The sequence below is a fragment of the Homalodisca vitripennis genome, chromosome 4 (assembly GCF_021130785.1).
Source record: "Homalodisca vitripennis isolate AUS2020 chromosome 4, UT_GWSS_2.1, whole genome shotgun sequence".
Classification (NCBI taxonomy): domain Eukaryota; kingdom Metazoa; phylum Arthropoda; class Insecta; order Hemiptera; family Cicadellidae; genus Homalodisca; species Homalodisca vitripennis.
The window spans coordinates 116507267-116530237 of record NC_060210.1 but is presented as its reverse complement, the minus strand read 5'-3'; the positions used below and the strand labels follow the sequence as shown (position 1 = coordinate 116530237).

Here is a 22971-nt window from a genome sequence, read left to right as displayed (position 1 = left end):
CATTAACGGTACCTTTTTTGCTTATTTTTTAATGCTAGTGCTAAAATAATTCCGCATATACCAGTATCTGAACTTATATAAGTCTTAAGGAATACCGACTAAGATAAGAATGTGAATATTTTGCAGCATATACATGCATTGTGACTTTTCGGAATGTATGTTTTTTGGGGGGGGGTGGGGGGGGGGGGGGGTGGGGGGGGGGGGGGGTGGGGGGGGGGGGGGGTGGGGGGGGGGGGGGGTGGGGGGGGGGGGGGGTGGGGGGGGGGCTTTATTGATGGGAATATGTGGCATTTGTGCTGGAATTACAGAAGTGAAGGTAATTTCATACTAGGAAGCTGATGGTCCCTATGGGTTATTGCTTCACAGTTTTCAAAGAAAAGGGTACTGCCATTATGGAGGGAAATTCTTGTAAGAATCTTTGTCTGTGGTATAAAGACAACATAAAAGGGTTGTCTGGAAAGTATGTGATACTCAATGAGTAATCACTGAATATCACATATCTAATGACAATATCTAACTCCTTATCTATGACAACTGCATTTAATCGATTCAGAATGCACTATCTATCATGAACCTAGAAAACATTAAGCATTTGTGATTAACAATCACAGAGGATAATCACTTAACAGTGCGCTTGTTGGAGGGAGGTTTGCCATACAGAAACTATTATTGCCAAAATTCTTTCCAAGGATTTGGGTTTAAAATGAGTGGTTGAGAAATCCATCCCAAATTTTCCCATCTAAGATCGAAGTCGCACAAGGCTTGTACAAAACAACCAACCCCTCACTTCTGGCTGTTCAAATTGAAATTCCCACTCAAAGGAACCAGATTTCCTTAAGATGTCAAACCGAAAGCGATGGCAGCAATAATGCCAAACTCCAAAGGAGGACTTCTCGAAGTAGCAACTCGGTTCTCAAAGTAAGAGGATCATTTGAAGAAGTGTATCGTATCCAAGGGAAGTGTACTTTATAGAAAACTATATTTTGGTTGGGATCAGTAAACTACTTTTCCAGTAATATCAAAATATTGAATACTTTTCGAACAGCCTTTGTATACATTTTCATTGATAACCAGACAGCTTTGAAAGCACTGAACTCCTGTGTTTAACTCAACCTTACCTGGAATTATTATCATGTAGTTTTCCTCTCTCTGCAGAGTCAAAGTTTGTAAGGTGAGGTTATAACCATGAGGAGATTGCGAGAAATAAAAGGCTGTTGATTTGACAAAAGTGGGCTCAGCATCACACATGACAGGATCTCAACCATTCTTTGGAATCCCAAAGTATCTTTCAGAGCTAAATTGAACTTGCACAAGAAAATAGAGATTGTTACAGGCTTAAGAATGGCCTTAATCTTAATTCGATTTCCTATATTTTGGCATTGATCTTCCTCCAGGAGTAGATGTTCAATTTCTGGATAATGGGCCTGTCACAGTGTTTGGATATCTGAAGAAACAGTTTTCACTGAGTGAGTACCTCTAGAGATAATCCATTATGTTGGCAACGTAATGGGCAAGACAAAACTGGAGAATATTTGCTTTTCGACTATCCTGCATTTATTAGCTATGGATCTTTTTGCCATTTCTGGAACTTGGATAAGGAAGGGAAAGTCTACTCAGAAGACCTGGTGGGATGTTTTTAGCTGTTTATAGAATATTTCCTGTAAATTTAAACTGCTAGGACTTTATTTCATGCTTTTAAAACGTCCAAAAGGCCCTACAGGCGTATTTGACAATTGGACTCCTTTTAAAAGAACAAGAAACATCTTAATAGGGTGTCATGTCAAATTTTGTCTTTTACTTAATAGTCTTTAAAAAATTAGATAAGATGGCTCATTTTATATTGAGCTCTAAAACTTCAAATGTTTGTCATTATTGTTAAAGTTACATGAATTTCTCTTTTATTCAACTTTGTCCTTCTCTAAATAATACTATTAAAATGATATGCAACTTTATCCGTGCTAAAATTTATCAATAACTCCTCATTGCTTGAGGTGGTATTTACAATATTTATTAAATTCTACACACTTATGATATATGTGTCTACATATAAACCTATATACATCATACCATACAATATTTATTAAACTTTATCTAAATTGTATTCCTAAGACAATTTTTCATTTATTGATAAATGAAAAATCAACCATATATTCAAAAATTGTTACTTGTTGAAAGGAAGATAGGCAGACTTACTTAGAAAACTATCTTCTAGGGTCCACTGATTGAAAGAATACATTAAATTACACATGTTTTACACATAGTTAGAAATTTTATATCACACTGCAATCTTTCTCAACCAGTAGAGAACATTCTACACTAGTTGTTTATTCATTTTGGGTTGCAGAATCAATATGGGAAGCAATGTTGCCAATTCACTATATATAGACACCATTATCACTTTATAACACTGTTGATACTGTATTGAGTACTATATTAAATATCCATGAAACTGTTAGTCTGCTGAAGGAAGTGGAGGGAGGGACTTATCTCAGGTTTAGGTTTCGAGGATTTCTTGATTTTGTTACTCATTGGTATGCTAGTTCCCATCTTCTTAACTGTGAGGGATTACAGTCTTTGGTAATGATTTTACAACTGTGGATAAAAAACACAGTCCAGTGTTCTTTCAATTAGTGGACCCTAGAAGATAGTTTTTCATGGTAAGTCTGATGATCTTCCTATCCAAGTAACAATCCCTGGCTTTCAGTCCTATTAATTTAAACCTATATTGAAAATTTTAATTTCAAATTAAATTGTTTAATAAATATAATACTTCAGTTTAAAGCTACTGTTGCCATGCTGCATATGTATGAGCAAAACATGTAAATTGTTTAAGAACGATTGAATGATAAAAATAATTCAACATATCACGTTTTTAACCATTAATTATTTAAAAATAATTAAGGAAATACACAACCATCTAAACAAGCTGCTTAAAACTGAACTTGAATAAATATCCCTTAAACTGTAATATCATTTCTATAAGTATATGAAAAAATACCTTCATATTGAAAAATGTAATATGAACATTCAAAAAAGGTCAGTTATCAATCATCACTCTAGTAATTTTTGTAATTCACTTGTACAATAATAGTGTTTTGTATAAATTATACAAATTATTGATTTTGAATTTTGATATTGAAAAAAAAAACATAGAAAGAATAAATTTGTATAAAAAAAAAACTGATGGAATATTCAAAATCAATTTGTTGTAATGTAATACTACCATTTATTTTTAATTTTTTTATATTCTGTAATATTTATTCATCTTTAATAAATTTTATTCCACAATATTTTAATTAAGTATATTTAATACTTACATGCAATAAATATGATTTCGATAAATATAATAGTGATTGCATTTACATTGCAAAATACAAATAATGTTTACTCTTTTAATTTTAACATGCAAAGATCTCGATTATTAACAACAGCTACCATACAAATATATTTAATTTGCACGTTTTCTTAAAATATAAAATAAACTGGCTCAAAAACCCTCAAAACATTAAATACATAGAAGAAGTACACAACATTTGCTAAGGCTTTAGTGTTTTTAAGAAAGTTAGTACAAACTGTTTTTAAGAGTAATTTTTGATTGACTAAAATTAACTAATTATTTAGGCTAAAAATATTAGGTTAGCTTACTAACGTTCCCATGCAGACAGGAGCTTACAGCAATGTATAAACTACCATAACCTTATCAACCTCATCAATCACATATCACAGTCACTTTCCATCAAAAAAAGGCAAGAAACGTTTCATTATATACATTTCATATGTAAACAAAAGTAGTCGGAAAGATAGCTGCCCAAAAACAGTCTGTCAACAGGCCTTAAGGCAGGTTTGATAAAATCCTACTCTATTACTTTCCGATGCAATTCTTTATTACTATTTGAACTATTTAAGAATGACAGTGGAATGAAGAAATATATTTTGATGAGTTTACAGTTTATAAAATCTTTTGTACTAAAAAAATGTGCAATATACATACAACCTTGTCTATACACAGTATACACCTTGTTGATCTTAATCAACAAGAAATAATTTAATTAAATAATAAATTAACTTCAACAGGGTGATGTAAAAATTTCATTCTTTTTAGGTCAACAGAAACTACCTCTTTTTCAATCAAAACCTTGAGTAATGTCATTCAGAAAAGGGGTGTAATTAAAAAAAAACAAAACTCCTAGAATTTTGGCTCAAACTTTGAGGATTTTCACTCATATCTAGAAAGGAATACAGATATGAACCTCCAGTTTAAGCCACAATTCTTGGTTGTTTTGTTTGTTTTCTTTCAATTGACGCTCCGTTATAGAAAGAGTTACCGTATATAAATTGTGTGTTCGGGTTGGCCCCCTTTTGGGAGACATCAATTGTCAGTAAACACTTTTTCATCACCCTGTATTTTGATGGTTCAGCATCAGTAACATACTAAAATGTTCAGTAAATTGCAAGTTTTGATTTAAAAAGCTTATTTTATATAACAATGACGTTTATATAAAAAGAAAATATGACACCTGAAAATACCTACAGCAAAAATAATATCTCAATTCTCTCATATCCTACAAAAATTACACACATATATTTTTTGGGGCTCTCCCACAACATTCAAAAGCATACAATTCTTAACTTTATATAAAAATCAATGGCGATATTTCATTTCAACAATTGAAACACCATCTTTACCAGAAGAGACATAAATTTTAGCGACTTCGCTACATAAGTGTAACTCAATGTTAGTCATGTATTCAACTTAGTAATTCTACAATAAATTAAAGAAATTCAATAAAATTCAAATTATGAATAACTTTAACACATAATAAATATCCTAATAATCTGTCTCGATTATTACATTTTAGGATTAACAAAAATAATCACAAGAATACTGTAGAAATTAATCCAAATCAGTACGATAAACTATACAATTAAAAGTCTTTGCTACACTTAATACTTCAATTCAACACTGTTCCAAACTGCCTGGTGTTATTGGTTAAATTGTGATCAGTAATTGAAGAGAGGAAAACCAGAACCCTAATTATTGTTTTATTGGCTCTGTAAAACGAATATTAAGGTAATAATTCCAAAAATTTTTCTTGCTTACCTTATACAGACATTTAATTTAAAGAGGCTGTAAATTTACATAATTGCAGTTGGATATGTCTTCCTAAATTTAGCTAAAACTTATTATAGCACGCATAATTTATGTTTTCAACGGAAATATTTGCATTTTTGTTGCGTCATTAAACTACTTTGTTTAAAATAGTTAAAATTTCCTAGTTTCTCAATTATTATTTTACCAATGACTTGAGAGGAATCCTCACCTCCAATACTGTAATTGAATCGATTGAGAGTTGACTGTATTATATTTTAAGAGCTGTGGTGCTGGAAATTTCAATAAGCGCTCAAAAATCATATTAATAATTTGTTAACAGACCTGATTAGGTCACTAACTTATAGAAGGTATTGGATGACGACTCTGCACTATTGCGTATCTGAGTGGTTTCCGCTTAAGTGGGAGTTGCGTATTTGGCTCTTGCGGCCACCGGTAAAGAATGACAACTTCTCCAGGAGATACTCCTTATCCCTGGCCTCTGCGTGCAGCATCTCTCGCAGGATCTCAACCATCTTCATCTGTGCAGACGACTGCGCTCTCAAGTAGTACACTCCCGCACTGGAACATACAATCATCAACCAATAGTATTGGGATGTACCCTCTCATACTGTGATGAAATAAAAAACAATTTAGCTTCATAAAATTGTTATTGCCCTCTTTTGGAGAAGAAGGGATTTTTCTAGGTTACAGCAGGATGGACCTCCCCATAAACTAATGTCATACATCATGTGGCTCTCAAGCAATGGATGATATATAACTCCTGCAGACTCTACTGTGCTAGTAGCAATGGTTCTTCTAAAGGCATACAAAGCACAAGACTTTTCTCAGTTTTCTTTTTCATAGGATGTCAATATCTTTCTTCCAAGATAAGTAAACATCCACTAGAACTCCAGCCTAATCCCAAAATAATTCACCACATCAGTGATTTGGACAATGGACAAAAAACATATTCAAGTCCCGTTTCAGAGATAGGTTTGTAATGGGAGGAGCAAGTTGTAAAAAATTCTTCAATTCAAAAATAAATTAATTTCTCAGAATCAAAGGACATATATAAAGTTACCATGAAAGCTTCAAAGATCTCAGCATTTTAATTATTGTTATTTCACTGATCGAGGAGGATGTGCCTCTTTTTGCTAAAATGAAAGAATCTGTTAGGGTTTAACTGTAGATCATTACTTTACTCGATACTACATAGACAACTCCACATCTCGCCAAACACATCTCCTCTTTATAAATAAAAGGAAGCTGTCATACACGGGTAGCAAATTGTACAAATGCTTCCCATCTGATCAGATTAGACAAATAACCTGAAGATCAAATTAAAAGGACAGTTAGTGAATGTCTAAAGAATGATACAAGTGTGGGGATATCTACAATAAAACTGTACACATTTACAATTAATTTCTTTTACAATTTAAACTGTTTACAGTAATGTTGCAGACATAAAATAAATCATTCAAAGCTCGAAAACAGTTTATTCTAGTGAAAAACTTACAACAGGCAAGATTTAGTGCTTTATTTGAGCTTAATAGTGGTACAGTTTGGTTGGTCACCACCAACCAATCCAGTTGTGATTTTTCAAAAATTATGTACTCGTCAGCGGTGTGCAAACTTTCACTTTTGAGAACATAGTGAATAGTTTTTATTGTAATTATACAAATTATAAGGCTGTGAAATGTGTATTGTACAAGAAATAACAATTTCACTTTATTATCTTTTGATTTGTATGCATTACTTTGAATTTTGAGTAGTATTTCGCAATTAAATGTTGATTTGTACCAAAGGCTGCCAAAATGACTACGACCACTGAAGGTAACATTCAAAGAGCTGTAAAGTAACTCTACAGACATTTTAGGATTAAGCATTATTATTGACTTCTTCTTGAAGTATATGAGAGCATTGAAAGTACTTTAACACAATGTAGGTTATACTACTGCCCAATTGTTGAACAATCACAGCAGTTATTCATACTTTTTGTCAGCAGATTCAAGATTCAAGATTTTATTCGTCATTAAACATACAGTGATGCAATAGATCTTGTCAAAAACAATATAACAGAATTTTACTTTTTCATTGTTTGTTGCATTCTGTTTGTAACTACTATATTTCAGTGAAAATTAAAATAAATATAGAATAACATTATAAATAGTTATAACATTATATTGTAATAGTTTTAACATTAAAAACGTAAATTATAAACAGATTAAAAGACATACATTTACAAATAAATAATCAGACAACAGTTAACAACATAAAAAAACAATAAAATAACAAAATTTAGAACAATGAACAATGAGTAGCCTATATACATTACATCAACATTTATAAAAATATGTACATTTAACTATCTAATCTGAATTTAGCCTCCAATTCAAAGTTAGTAAAAGATTTCTTTTTATTTACCATAGTCAGTAGCTAGATAGTCGTCAACCTTGTATAAAATTGTTCCTTTAACCATTTTTTAAAAGCAATTTTAGAATTTATTAACAGTGACAGTGTGAGCGGAATTGTGGCAATTTGTTGAATAATCTATTTTTCAAGCAAAATTGCTGTTATTTGATTTTTTTAAGTCTAGCAAGTGGTAAATCTAGGGCATAGTTATTTCTTGTGTTATAATTGTGTATGTCAGATTTAATTTTTATATTTATGCAAATTTTATTTTACGTTTATTAAACAAAAATATACATAGAAACATGGTCGAGTGTAATTATTTTTAATTCTTTGAAAACGGGAAAACAAGATTGTCCAGTCCTTTTATGATCCATATAGCATATTTTCGCCATCTAAAAACTTGCTCCATATAAGTACTATTTCCCCATAAAGTAATACCATATACAATGTGAGAGTGAAAAAAGCATAATAAGCATTAATCAACATATCACTACTAACTACATGCAGTACAAACAACTACATGAGTTTTTTGACAAGGCTTACCACATGGTAAGAAGCACACCGGCAACCACTCCTGGTTTTGTCAGGAACATGAGGAAGTGCCAGAACTCGTTTCCCCCTCCACCTGGAACACCTGGACTCCAGAATACATTCATACATATACGTTGACCCCTGGAATGGCCCGCAGTCTGACGTATTCACTCTAGCAACAAAAAAAACAGTAGCAGTTGTGGGACTGCCGATAGAAGTGAAAACGGAACTATAAAGTGGAGAGTAATTAACAATACGTTATAGTAGCAGTACATCTGTAATTGTAAATGTGACGCGTTTTTAATTTTCCAATTTTAAAATCCACAAAAAAATATTATCAAATAACTAGAAATCTATTTTACCACGCTAGTAAGATAAATCTTATACCGTAATAATACTCATTTCATGATGAAGAGGTTAAATATTAAAAACATAATTAAAATGAATAATGCTAAATTTTAAATACAAATATTCGTACAAATATTAAAAATGTTTAAAAATATATTCGTTGTTTTCATTATTCATTTATCTGTATAAAAATATGTTGTAATTGCTCAATATTAATAGTTAGTTAAACATAGAATACAAGTGAGTAAACACCGAGTGAACAACAGTGAGTTGAACACCGTTGTAAATAATACAGTTATTGCTACGGATAAAGTATATAATTGCAATAACAATTAAACCCACAATATTTTTAAAACTAATAAATTAGTTAAAATTAACTTGGTTCTTTCGTAAAGGTATTTTTATTGCACAATAAACTAATTTATTGAGTTAATACGGTATCAGTGAGCCAATGTGCCAACTACAGTTCCGGCAGAAACGTTCACTCATCACTTCATACGCTACTACAGGCTAAACTAAACTTCCAATAAAAAATGATAAATTACAAAAAAAATATTCATCTATTTTCACACAACTTTCTCGCTGATAAATTTTGTCTGACCAAAAAATAAAAAAAAATCCTCGCTTACTACTTTTTTCTTGTCATTGTAAACGCTATGTAAAATGTAAACAATAATCAAAATTATTTCGAAATTTTTTTAATATTTAAAAATGTAACCAATAGATTGCCAATATTAAGAGCTTTAATTTGACGCATCTTACAGAATTGTACGACAATTGGCTTCACTTTAAAATCGCGAGAGGAAGCCGTAAAGGTCACTGTTTTCTGACTTTTTTCTATTTTTCATGCAAAAAAAAACACAGCGAGACTGACTTTTTCATGCAGGTTAGTATCATTAGCATGTCGGTGACGCGAACCGAGGATTTTACCCTCTACCAAAACGCTCAACGCGCCTAAAGAAGTTTTCACTTCAAAAATCCTACACTGAAGTTTATGTACATGTCATATTTATAAAATGCATTTCCAGGTGGACTAGCTCATCTTCATGCAGTAGATTAAGGGGAGTTAGAATGGATAAGAGGACTAGATTTGGTTATAAAGATTAAAAGTATGTTACGTAGTTTGTATTTTATATTCAAACTTTTTTGGCTTATAAATAATTTACCTTTTTATTTATTTTCAATTTTAGATGGTACCAGCAACTGAAGCCATACAATACATACATTACAATTATTCAACTTATTCTTTTTAATTCATTATTAAAAATTTTTTTAATATTCCTTTAAAGAATATCAAGCATTATACATAAGATGTTGTTTAAACTTTTAACTTTTTAAGAAAAAGCGTTATTAAATACCAAATTTGTTGTCAAATAATAAATTTTACTATTACTTTACACGTTATGTGTAAGTAAAGGTTTCCATTTTACTTGTACAAAGAAGTTGGTACAAGGTTAAATACAAAAAACAATGTTTCAAAGGGTCTAAATATGAGGCCAAAAGTTCAAGAAGTTACGTTACACACAACTCTTTGCAGTGTTCTCTTATAGAATACCTCGTAATGATGTAGCCATAAGTGACCAACACTCCGAGAAGAGCGACAAATGTAAACACCAAAAACAGAGTTTCAGTTTGTGTAGCTCTCCAAGATCTAGCTGACGGCTCACAGTTGTTCAGAACACCAAACTACATAACACACACAGATATTGATCAACGTATAATCGTTTCCGCAATTAAATCATATTTGACACATATACTCTTAATACAAATATTTAGTAAGAAATTTATACTAACCACATTTTATAAGTATTTATTCTAAATATAAAATAAAAAATAAAAATGATAACTGTAATACATAGATGTTAAGCTGAGAATGTGATTATAAAAGCATTTTGTACTTGAACTAAAAATACAACATTTTGCCAGTTTTTTTGTGCTGTGTTTTGCTTGTGTCCAGGATATTGATTTATTAATGAATTCAATCTGGGATTTTGACTAAGTAACAAAGTAAGAAATATATTGTAAGAAATATATTTTCTTAATTGGACCAAATCCAATTGTTGACTGTTTTATAATAACTCCTTTCTTGTAAATAACACAGAGAAAGAACTTGGTTTGTCAGGTTTTTTTAAAAATGTTCATATTGTGTCAAAACATGTACAAAATTCCATTACTGTACTACCTATAACGCATGAGAAATACATGGCTAAGGTAAAATTTATACAACATTATTATAAAACTTGTGTCTAAACCCAGTAATCCAGTAAAATCTTTAATAAATCTATTCATCTGTCTATTACCTTTTTGATGTAGAATGTAAGGAACATCTTGACGACCATGACGAGAGGCAGCAAGGGACTGAAGAAGAAACCCACCCAGAACAGTGTTTGATTGTGAATGAGATTTAGAGTGTTGCGGGAAATGTCAAACCCAGGAGCCGTCAGACTCGGCCAAACCTTCTTCTTGAGTTGGCTGCGGACTGTTTCGGCCAGAGTCATACCCAGAACTGCCAGCAGCAGATCAGTCATGATCAATCGGTACACTTCCTGGCCCAGCGATGTCTCCCAGCACTAGAACAACATGGTTATGTTAGATGTCAGCCAAAACTCATTATTGATTTGCCTGCAGACCATTTTAGCCAATCATTCCCAGAACTGTCACTATCAGGTTCAGAAAGAATTCCTTGCCCAATGATTTTTTTCAGCAACATAAAGAGTTAATCTCTTAGATATCAGACAAAGCCAAACCTTGAATTGGTAGCAGACCACTTTTGCCAGGATTTTCAAGAACAGTTCAGTTATAACCTCCAATTGCCTTCCTTGCTCAGCGATACTCACGCACTAAAAAAAGTCAAAAGTCAAAATATTTTTATTGTACATTCATCAAGAATTACAATATTGTCAATAAACAGAAATCATTTCAGCTTTAGTCAGATTGTAGGGGTTCTCCATTGTTTTTGAAGAATTTGCTTATGCTGTAGAATGGTCTTCTCACTAGCCATGTCTTCAATTCTCGTCTTAGCCGATCTCCAGTGAAGTCCTTCATGAATGCGGGTAGATGGTTTTGAAATCTGCAGCCGGCATAAGATGGTTTTTTTTTCTCTGATAGGGTGGTGCGATGGACTGGCAAGTTATATCTTGAGCCATGACGAGTGTGGTAGGAGTGGAAGTCTCTGTTTTTTGGTGGTGCAAGTTTGTCCACATAGAGGATACTTTCTTGTATGTAAAGAGATACAACTGTCATGATCTCTAGGTCTTGGAATGTCTGACGACAGGTTTCAAGGTTCGCCAATGCTCTGACAGCCTTCTTCTGTAGGAGGAGAATCCGGTTGATATTATGTGTTGAGGGTCCTCCCCAGACTAGTAGACCATAACAGATATAAGATTCTACTAATGCAAAATAAGTTGTTTTGGCTGCTGCTAGTCCTGCAATCCATTTTATTCTTCGGACGACATATATGCTTGTACTGATTTTTCTAGACAGGTGGTCGATGTGGTCCGTCCAAGTGAACTTGCTATCGAGCAATACACCAAGGAATTTTGTTTGTTTTGATTCTGTTATGCCTACTGCGTTGGGGACTTGGTCTTTTTTTGTGGTGAAGTGTATTTGGGTTGTCTTGGTGGGATTTATTGCAAGGTCGTTTATATTGCAGTAGTGTATTGCTGTATTCATGGCTGTTTTTATGTTATGTGAGTTTGTTCAATAGCTGTGTTGTTGTTGTTAATCAGTAGTGTGGTGTCGTCAGCATACATAACTGTATTTGTGTTTTGGCTCTGCATTACTATGGGGAATTTGTTATTAATAGAAAGAGTATTGGTCCCAGGACTGACCCTTGGGGCACTCCTCTTGTCATCTGTTGTGGTTTGGAGTGATAGGTGGAGACTTGACCTTTCCGTGAGTGTTGTAATCCTACGATTTGTGAGCGATCATCTAGGTAGCTTTTAAACCATTTATTGGCCAAGCCTCTCACTCCTAGGTCTTCCAGTTTGTTGCACAGTAATTCGTGCCCCAAGCAGTCAAATGCTTTACTGTAGTCCAAAAATACAGCTGACACCTACTGCTCATTGTCTATTTGGTCAATGATGAATTCAGTTAAGTCAATCAGAGCTGTGGTTGTAGATTTGTTTTTTAGGAAGCCATGCTGTTTATCGGTCAGTAAGTTGTTTTGGATCATTTGTGTTGCATTAGTCTGGCTAGAGCAATTTTTTCTGTTATTTTAGAGAAAGTGGAGACAAGGGAAATTGGTCGGTAGTTCTTTAGATCTGTAGTTGGGCCCTTTTTGTGTTTGGGATAAACTTTGCTTATTTTTAGAGCAGAGGGAAACTGTCCACATTCAAATGATTTATTAATAATGCTCACAATAGGGGCAGTGAGTTCTTTTTTGCAATTTTTGACCATTTTTGAAGAGAACTCATCGATGCCAGCAGATGACTTAGGTTTTAAACTGTTTATGACATGTTCAACTTCTATAGAATTTGTCGGAGCTAAGGTTAAGGTTGCTGGGCAAAAAGTTGTTGATGGGTGAATAGTTGCTTGATTGTCTTCTGTCAATTCTTTGCTTTGTAATAGGGTAGTGTCAGCTATTTCTGAAAAATATTTATTTAAAAGGTCAGTTATTTTGACTGTGTCATTAATTGTCGTATCTCCAACTTTAATTTTAATTTCTGACGTGTTTCCGGGCTTAGCTCTTCGTCCATTGTTGATAACTTGCCATAGGGCTTTAGGTTTATTGTCTGATTGTTCAATGAAATTAGATGTGGAAATTTGCCTGAGGCTCCGTAACTTAAGATCATAGCTTCTCTTTTTGTCAACCATGTCTCTTTTGTCATCAATGTTTCCTGTCGCTTCATATTTATAGAGGGCTCTAAGATATACACTTTTAAGAGCTCTGGCTTCTTCATCATAATACTTCAACTGTTTTTTTCTTGCTTATATTTTTAATTTTTCTTAGAGGGCATGTGGTGTCGAGTGCTAGTTGTAGGATGTTTACAAAGTTTACAAAAAATCTTTATTCAGTAAACATGCAAGTTTTACAATATACATCCCATGCACCACTAAAACGAGCGCGTGTGGGAACTCGTTTGTGTTTTAACATTATGCCTTTTACAGATTTGCAGTGTTCAGTTCCAGCTATTTTTAACTTATAATTACTTTAGGCACTTCTAAACCTAAATTGTTTTAGAAAAAAATCACAAAAGTTCTACAAATTAGCGTTAAATAACTCTCTGCGGTACTAAATATTACAAGCTAACAATAAACTATTTAGCATCAAACATCTACAATATAGAAAAGGTTTAAATAGTTAATTTAATAAATATATAGTTTAAATATGACAAGATATAACTACAAACAAATAAATATTTGAACAGTAGCCATATAAAAGAATAACAAAATTTACCATTTAATAAATATCTGATACCAAATACGTGATATGACATTAAATTTATTCAATTCAGGCCCTTAAACTACGTCATATACAACAAACAAATATTCACAATACATTTATACTATGGTACAAGTAAATAAATTATTTAGTCTTAACAATTACAATAAATATTAAATAAGTAAAAAAATAATGTAATTAACACAAATAGAAATATTGTAAATATACCAAACAACTAAACATTCAATCAACAACTACATATAAAGAAATTTCAAACTGTATCATCTAATAGCTAGCTTATAATTATGGCAGTAAAAACTATTATAATTCGAATCCTTAGCCTAAATAAACAGGCCCAATCCAGGTTTAGATGTGTTTGAAGTTATTGAAGGCACCTTCCGCATCAGGGGCATTGTGTATCCTTTCCCAGTTTTGTTCTGAGAGGAAAAATTTTTAAATTTTGAAGACTTCGGTCATTTATGATTCTTTTTGTTGTTATTTGAGAATGTGTTGACTCATGAATTGTGTTTAATCTACAGAGTTGGGCAGTATGATCTGACAATCCTGTATGTATTGTGTATGCACTAATATCTTCTTCAGGAGTGTTATAACATACACAGTCAATGGATGTGGCAGTATTTTGGGTTATTCGGGTAGCTGGTAGAGGATGCCTTGTAATGTTATGTGTCAACAATTCTTCTTCTAAAGTTGTGTTTTTGTGATTTGGTTTCAACCTGTCAATATTAATGTCCCCGATGATTAAGGTGGCTCTGATATGTGCTTCTTGAGATTCAAGAATATCTGAGATAATTTCAACAGCTGGCTTTACATTGTCACCTGGTGCTCGATAGACTCCCAGGATTTGAAGGTCTAATTTTTCTGTCTTAACTTTCACCATTGCTGCTTCACATATAGATTCCTGGCTATAGGTTGAGATGTCAATTTCTTGAAAGGAGTTGACAAGTTCTTCTTTCGAGTAAATTGCCACACCCCGAGTTTGTGTACTTCTCTACTGAAGTCTGTTATTAGAGCGTACCCATTGATTTTGGTGGCTTGCAGTTTTTTCTGGCAGAGCCCATGCTCTGTTAGGATAAGGATACTTGGGGTTATATCCTCTAGAAGGTTGTTTAGCATCTCCACTTTATTAGCCAGTCCTCTAATGTTTTGGTGGAGGATTGTTACGTGTTGTGCCCTACTCCTATCAGTGTTGTGTCTTTTACTGAGTGTTTTACAAGAAAAAGAGTTTGCCTAAAAAAAGAGCATGCTGTTAAGAGATGGGTATGTTAGAGTGGAGGAAAGGTTGGAGTTACCACTGTTTGCCTCATAGCTGTAGTGTTGCTTCATATGTTTCTTGTAGAACTAAATGTTGTTAATGAAAAATTCATTTACATCTTCACCCTTTTCCAATATTTTAGCATTTAAGGGAGGTAATTTACTCATTTCCATTCTTCTCAGAGAGGATTTGCTTTCTCTTGTTGAAACCGTTGCATAGTGTTCTAGGTTGCTTTTGCTTTTTGCAACTTGGAGAGATATACTGAAGACATTTTCTTTCCTGTGTTTTCTGTTGGGTAGAGATCTCCGTACTGTATTAGTCTTAATTTTTGTTAAAGAGTTCAGTAAGTGGGTGTTCAGTTTTTGTAGACAGGTTTGACTGGCTCCTGGTGTCATGCTGTAGTCGTGCTGAGGGTTCAGTTTTTGTACACAGGTTTGACTGTCTCCTGTGGGTCATGCTGTAGTCGTACTGAGGGTTCAGTTTTTGTACGCAGGTTTGACTGTCTCCTGTGGTCATATGGTGATAGGTCTGATTGATCTCGGTCAAGTGGGTGTTCAGTTTTTGTGGACAGGTTTGACTGGCTCCTGGTGTCATGCTGTAGTCGTGCTGAGGGTTCAGTTTTTGTAGACAGGTTTGACTGGCTCCTGGTGTCATGCTGTAGTCGTGCTGAGGGTTCAATTTTTGTACGCAGGTTTGACTGTCTCCTGTGGTCATATGGTGATAGGTTTGATTGATCTCGGTCAAGTGGGTGTTCAGTTTTTGTGGACAGGTTTGACTGGCTCCTGGTGCCGTGAAGGGATTTTTGGTTGGCACTGTTACACCATGTTCATTCAAAATTTCTCCAGGGAAGTGCTGATTTTTAGTAAAAGGAGATTCTGATTTAGGATTAGTTGAGGTTGTCTGAAGAAACGATTTTAAAAAGGTCCTGGCAGCCTCTTCTTGCTTTGTCAGCTTAAGATGAATTTTGTTATAATCAGCTTTACTTTGGTTTAGTTTGTCTATAGTGATGTTTAGTTTTTCCTGTAGTGCCGCATACCTTTTTAGCATGGTAGCATTCTCCATTTTTAAGGCCTCCAGTTGTAATAACTGCTCATGCGTTTGGGATTTTAATTGAGTAGATATTTTCTTGAGCTCAGAGTTTTGAAAGAGTAAATCATTTATCTCTTGTGACAGAGTCATTTTTTCGTCTTCAGACTGAGAGATGAGGTCGTTTTTAAGGCATTGTTCAGTTTTTAATTTATCTGACAAGAAAGATAGTTCTCTTTTTAAATTTTTGTTTTCTTCTGTCAGATTGTTGATATCACTTTCAAGATTTCCTATATTATCTTCCAGCTCTAGTTGGTAGACAGATTTCTCAGCTCTAGTTTCATGGAGCTTTTGCTTTAGTGCCTTATTTTCAGCCAGAAGAGCGGCTCCAACTTCAGCAGCAAGAGTCAGAGATGTTTCCTGGTCTAGGCTGTTTTCTGTAGACAAATTGTGGACTTTAGTTTGAAGTTCTTCAATCTCTGAAGGGTGTTCATTTAGCGTGCAATTTTTGCATTTCCAAATTGCAATTTCATCTTTGGACAACTTATTGAATTTCTTGTCAGCCCAGTTCATTTAAAATGAAACCACTGCTCACATGTACCAGTGCAGAGTATACCTTGATATTTTACTCCAACTGTGCACACACCACAAGGGTATTTGGACATAGTGTCTAGTTAGGTTGCATTCAATGGTTTTAAAGTTAATAATTAATAAGCTAGATTTAAAGATTGATGGTAGACTGTAGCAGGCTGGTATTTTTACACAGTGTAATGATGTGATATCAGTAGAGCATGAGCTGCAGTCTTGACTGTGAGGTGGCAGTGACGTCACTACTGTTCCGGCCTTGCATACATAATAAATAGGTGTGTATTATTGCCAGCTAGGTGGTTGTCACAGTTAAAAGTATATAATAAATGCACAATTCTTCTAAGTTACTCCTCTATTTTTATATGCCTCAGTAAGATATTTATCTATGCGTCAGATACTATCTAATGTAGAGGTTTGGTTGGCTTCTCCCGTTGTCAGTTTAATTAAGTGTCCTTGATTAAATGACAATCAAGTGTCTAGTCAGTAGTTTGAGCAGTACAACAGCTGGCTGTATTGCTGTAGGTCAGCGCTGACAATGCTGACACAGTGTCTGGGGTCAGTAGTCTGGTGGTCTGGTTACAGGTGGCCAAGCAGCTGTGTGCCAGCACTAACGGCTGTATGATGTGGAATGATTGTTGCCTTGTGACTTGGCAGTGACGTCACTTTAAGTCTTTTCTTTCTATTAATGTTATATTACAAATTGTTAATACATAGATAATATTTAAATTAATTGTCATAAGAAATGTGTTAAGTGGTAGAAATGAGAAATGAGGTTTGTTAAATAAAAGTTTATATAAAAGTGCCTTAAAAGTCTTTGTACATTGTGATGTGGAACTTCTGTTCAACAGTAGATAAATATCTTACTGAGGCATATAAAAATAGAGGAGTAACTTAGAAGAATTTTGTATTTATTATATACTTTTAACTGTGACAACCACCTACAATAGTATGTTAGCTTTCACACTCACTCGGCGTGACTTTTATATGCCTAACACGAAATGGGTTATGATCAAATAGATCCTATTACCGTCTGATATTCACAATATAAAAAGTAAAGAGCAATCAGATTTCCATAGGGAGCAATTATGTACTTTACATGATCTATCAGTTAAATATTATTAAATATATACACATAAGACCAAACTTTAATGAAATGTACTAAATATATTTGCTTTTATTTAAAGATAACAAACATAACAAATATTACTGTTACATGCAAGGTTATGTACTTCAATTACCGAGAAATAGTGCATTGTAGGTTTAAGTTTCCATAGAATGCAACACACTTGTAAAAGAGTGAATAAATAAAATAACTGACCAATTCAGAGTCCTCTCTCCGCAGCCAGAAGACTACAAGCACTGCTACAACTATCAGTTCCAGCAAGAATGTCCTGACCATCGTCACATACAGGGATATCCTAGGACGATGGTACTCCTCATACCTGCAACAGAACAAAGTTTACAAGACATCTCTCACCGGCTGCTCATTCCACTTAAACAGGCTAGAGAAATATTTGATCAACACTTACCGAACAAGAAAAGAAAAGAGCATCGGAAGCAATATCAGGATGGATGTTGTGACGAAAGATATTGCGATTGACTCTCCCGCAGTGCTCACCGTAGTTTCCTCCTGAAAATTTAATTAATTTATCTTTTAAAAAGTTAAGTTTCTTGAACATTGATGTTATATTTTCTAATTTTGTTAAAATCTGGTTACAACATGTTTTTCAGAATTTCAAATTAAAATGTAACTTTTAAAACATTTTTGCAAAATTTGACTAGTATCCCCACTTTTGGATCATAAAGTGTAGATACCAGAGTTTCAGTTAACCACAAACTAACTAGTAGAGCTACAACAACGGGAGTTATATTAAAAATTTAGCTTGCTTATAAATTTTCTGCATCTGTACATATAAAGCAAAACAATAACTTCCTATTTTGTCGATAATAATAAAAAAGGGCACCTTTGGCGCTTTTCAACCAATATGCACTTTGAAAATTCATAACCTTGGGATTCAATTACAATCAAATTTTTATACAAGATAGGTATGAGTATACTGTTTTTCAGTATGTAATTTTAGAACTATATGAAAAGAATTGTTATTAAATTGTCATTTTAACTTTTATTCTTGACTGGATGGTTTAAACAATTCAGCATTGGTCAAGTTGTACAGCTTAGAATTTTTAAAAAGCAATATTTAAAAAATTTAATTTTTAACACCGATCTAACTCAGTAGGTTTGATTAATTTACTCCTAATTGTGCTTCCTCATCTGAACATACTAACTGCCAGAATGTCGAGGCAACAACACCAAACACCAGTACACTTTTTTGTTATTGTCCACATAAAAACTGGAAGTTAGTGTTTGTAATTATTTGCTTTATATATTTAAGTGCAGAAATAAACAAGCCATGTAATTTTAATGTAAATGCTGTTATTTTAGCTCTACTGGTTGATTTGTTGTTAACTTTCATACTCGGATGCTTTTTGATGATACTTTTTGATCCGAGAGTAATAACATCATGTCTATAATACTATTTTAAATTATCACAACACAACACAACAATCCACCAAAAGACATGAATCATGGTGATGAATGTTACTACAGTAATTAACAGCTTCCGTGTGGTATAATTACTACTTCCATAACAGTCACAACGCTGTAAACTGTGGCAGTGAATATGTTGGCATCACACAGTGATCATCAGCTTGGTGCGACAGTGATTTCTATACCATGTTGTGATCTACGTCTTAGATAATCGCGGTACCTCATATAATCAAAATTTACAAAAATTCAACTCAATATACTGACATAGTCTACTTACATCCAGAACGATTTCGATGACGTGTCCTGCCTGTGAGTTCAGTTTGGCGAGGAAGGAGTGCGTAAGGAGGGAATAGATGAGATACCCTGTGCCAGCCGATAGAGCCAGGAATAAACCGGTTACGGCCAGCCGCACGCACTTCACGTACAGCTCGTGGCACCAGTCTGACTGTCTTAGAACAGCACGGGCATCTTCCTCCATCAGTTCCTGAAATAGTAGTGTCAGATGTACAATATTTATCTTGTGCTCAGTACGTCAATAGTTGTAATTCTACTGATCTTACTGATAATGAGCTGATATAAAAACTTCTGGTATTATCGAGAACATTTTATTCTATCAGTCTCTCAGAATCTATACGAAATAAGATTTAAAATGTTTGAGAGACAGCTCTTTCCTTCACTAAAGGAAGTACCCACAGGATAAACTCATATTTGTATATAGAATTTGTAAATAGAGGACAAAAATGGGATGATAAGAGGTGAATAACATGACAAGGACTTCAGGTGTATTGACAAACTAACAAGATACAGCCTACAATTTCAAAATTCAAATACTCTGCTTCTCTTGTAAATGGGTTTGGGAAACACACTACTGGAAAAAAACAACCTTCAATTGCAGTTTAAACAATTTATGGTTCAAAAATACCACAAAAGAGACCATGTTCAACTAAGATTACAAGTCTTCACTAACACTCAGCCAATTAACCTTAGCTAGATTTTTTATCCTTAGCTAAACTGTCGTCACCTAATGTCAATATTTCAATGTAAGCAAGTAATTTTAGAAGCTCAATCAATATGAATACTCTTACATGTATGTTCAGGAAAGAGTGTCACAAACTTTGTTGGCTGATAGTTACAATAAAGTGACAATAATGTTTTTTGCTCCTGACATTTCTCTACCTATGTTTATAGGATATTTTTTGTTTGAAATGATAAGTACTAACAATCACAGATGTTTGTGATACCTTGTTCATATATCCTTGTCTTCATTTACCTTTAACTCCCTGGCAAGACTGTCCGACTTGAGTTTTGCTGCTCGCTCAGTTGCTATGCTAAAGTCCCAGCCGCAAAACACCTTGTGGGCGTAGATGTTCTTGATGCCACCTGAAGTCTCAATAAAACTCTTCCTGTACGAGCCCGCCATTCTGCAATGGTAGACTTCAAACTCTTTACAACTGTAATGACTCATTTCATACGCCCATCTCACATTCATTTCAATACTTAGGCCTAATTTAATTTAGAAATTTGTTAGTAATAATAATTAAGGAATAATTATTTATAAATTGTCTGAAATTTTAATACAAACAATAATAAATACAAAATTAAATATATCAAAATTAATCAAAATTCACCTTATTACATATAAAATTCAAAAGTTATAAAGTGAACTAAAGTCAGTGATACAGTGTGCAGGGATGATTGTTGAAGAGTGAAGAAAGCAGATTTTTGAAAGGTGGAGAGGAGAGAGGGATCTGGAAGGAAGTGAAGCAAGATTATTATTATAAAGAAACTGGTTACATTTATTCAGCAGTATTTGAAAGGTTACTTTATTAAATTCTTATTATCACTGAAGTACAAAGAAGCAGAAGACAGACATTGGGTGAGAAAATTCCTTTTAAGTTTAATAGTGATTCATTGGAAGAACATAAAACCCAGGAACATTCGATTTGGCTAATAATTCAAAATTAATATAATTAAAATTTAACAACAATTATTTTTCAAAATTACAATATCTTTTATAAAAAAAAAAAATACCCAATATTTCTATTTCATTAAGCCAGCACGACCACCCTGCCCTAAAAATTAAGAATTGTATTTAAAAATGTACCATTATTGTATCCTCCATCTTGTTTCAAAATTCAAACTTGTATGTCAATTAATTTATCATCATTAAAGTTCACATTTATATCATACTGAGTTATTTGTTATTTCTAACTATAATCAGAATACAAATTAAGTTTAACCATTTATTTAAAGTAATAATAGTAGTAGGATATTACACAAACAACTGTTTTGTACTTTATTCTTTCAAAATTGCTAGTTTACTAAGCACAGAAAAAACAACAAGATTCGTCACGTACCAAAATTCATTTAAATTTTTGAAATCCGATAAATATACTGATACACAAATTTTCAATCGTTTGGAAAAACTCATTTTCCATATGTGTGCTAATTATGTACTTAGCTCATTTAGAGCAAAAATTAGGTACAGTCTGGTTCTCAAAAAACGTGAAACAGGCAAGATTATATTTTTTCAACTGGCCAGGTGGATACCCTCTTTTTAAATCAAGTAAACTTATTAATCTAGGAAGATGGAAAGAGAAAAACGGTTCACTTTTTTAACTAATAAATCAACATACAGACTTTCTGTAGTGATAAAAACAGCAAACATTACAATAAATTTTAAACATTTAGGAGCAGTTGATGTTTTTTCTAAAATTCTTAACTGACTATTTAATCTAAAAAGACAGTAGTTTGCAATTATGTTGTCTGGAATTTATTATGGGATTAAATAATGTTGATTCTCAATATCGTGCCTCTTTTCAAGCAAACTAAAATAGTTGATTCCAAGTGTTTTATTATAAAATACTGGAAAAAAGTCATTCAGAAATGCTTTAAATACATTTCCTAAGTAACAATCTTTAAGTCTTTATTCTGTAATAAATGAAGTATTTTAACAATGAATATCCTCTACAAAGAAGAACAATAAAATTGTTAAAAGAGCTCATATTCCAGTTGATTACCACACTACCATACAGTCATGTTGTAGTTCTTTTTAGTCTCAGTACCATTTACATAATCAATACTTCTCTTACTACAACAGAAAAGCAACCTTCATACATTTATTTTTAACTGTTATATCTAAATATGGTTTCACATGCTCATAATGTAATACTTGTATAAAAGAGCCATGCCTCAAAATGTCTTCATTCACTTTTCCCACACTAGCCTTTTTAAACAAAGGACACGTTGGTATCATGCCAATATGTTTAGTTTTGTCACAATTTAAGCTGTACGATAGGCAAATTGTTCAAACTATTTCCAGTTGCAAGAATCTCAACAACAACAAATTCACTACTGTGAAGGTTTGGGTCAGGCTAGATTTGGTTAGTGCTGATATTTCCAAATTATTTAGCTTTATTAAACTGAATGCGAACATGCAATATAGGATTCTCAGGAGAGTGAAACACTTGTTGTGTTAGTATATTTCGTACACATGCAATATCATATGTACAAAATAAATATACTATTGTAACAGTGCCTTCCTTTGAGTATACCTGTATTATGCAAATATTTACCTAAAAAGTTGTGTAACATTCAAAGATCACAAAAAATTATTAGTTTACACTGGCCAGTATAACTTTCACTGGGTACAATGAACACCGATGTGTGTCACTTATATCACAACTGGGTAACCCATGGATTTCCACGAGCGATAAACCTTAAGTGTCTATATATTGGAGTGAAAGGGTGGATTAATAGATATATTGAAT

General features: G+C 33.2%; 1 protein-coding gene across 1 annotated transcript; it reads right to left on the bottom strand.

The window, feature by feature from the left end:
* Positions 1 to 5097: 5097 nt before the first annotated feature.
* On the bottom strand, positions 5098 to 20690 carry LOC124359982 (transmembrane channel-like protein 5). The gene is given in 9 exon segments (XM_046813195.1): positions 5098 to 5671; positions 8048 to 8121; positions 8123 to 8207; positions 9939 to 10069; positions 10684 to 10953; positions 17972 to 18095; positions 18183 to 18283; positions 19479 to 19685; positions 20472 to 20690. Coding segments are annotated over 9 exon segments (1401 nt in total). The 3' UTR covers positions 5098 to 5481.
* Between the last annotated feature and the right edge of the window lie 2281 nt (positions 20691 to 22971).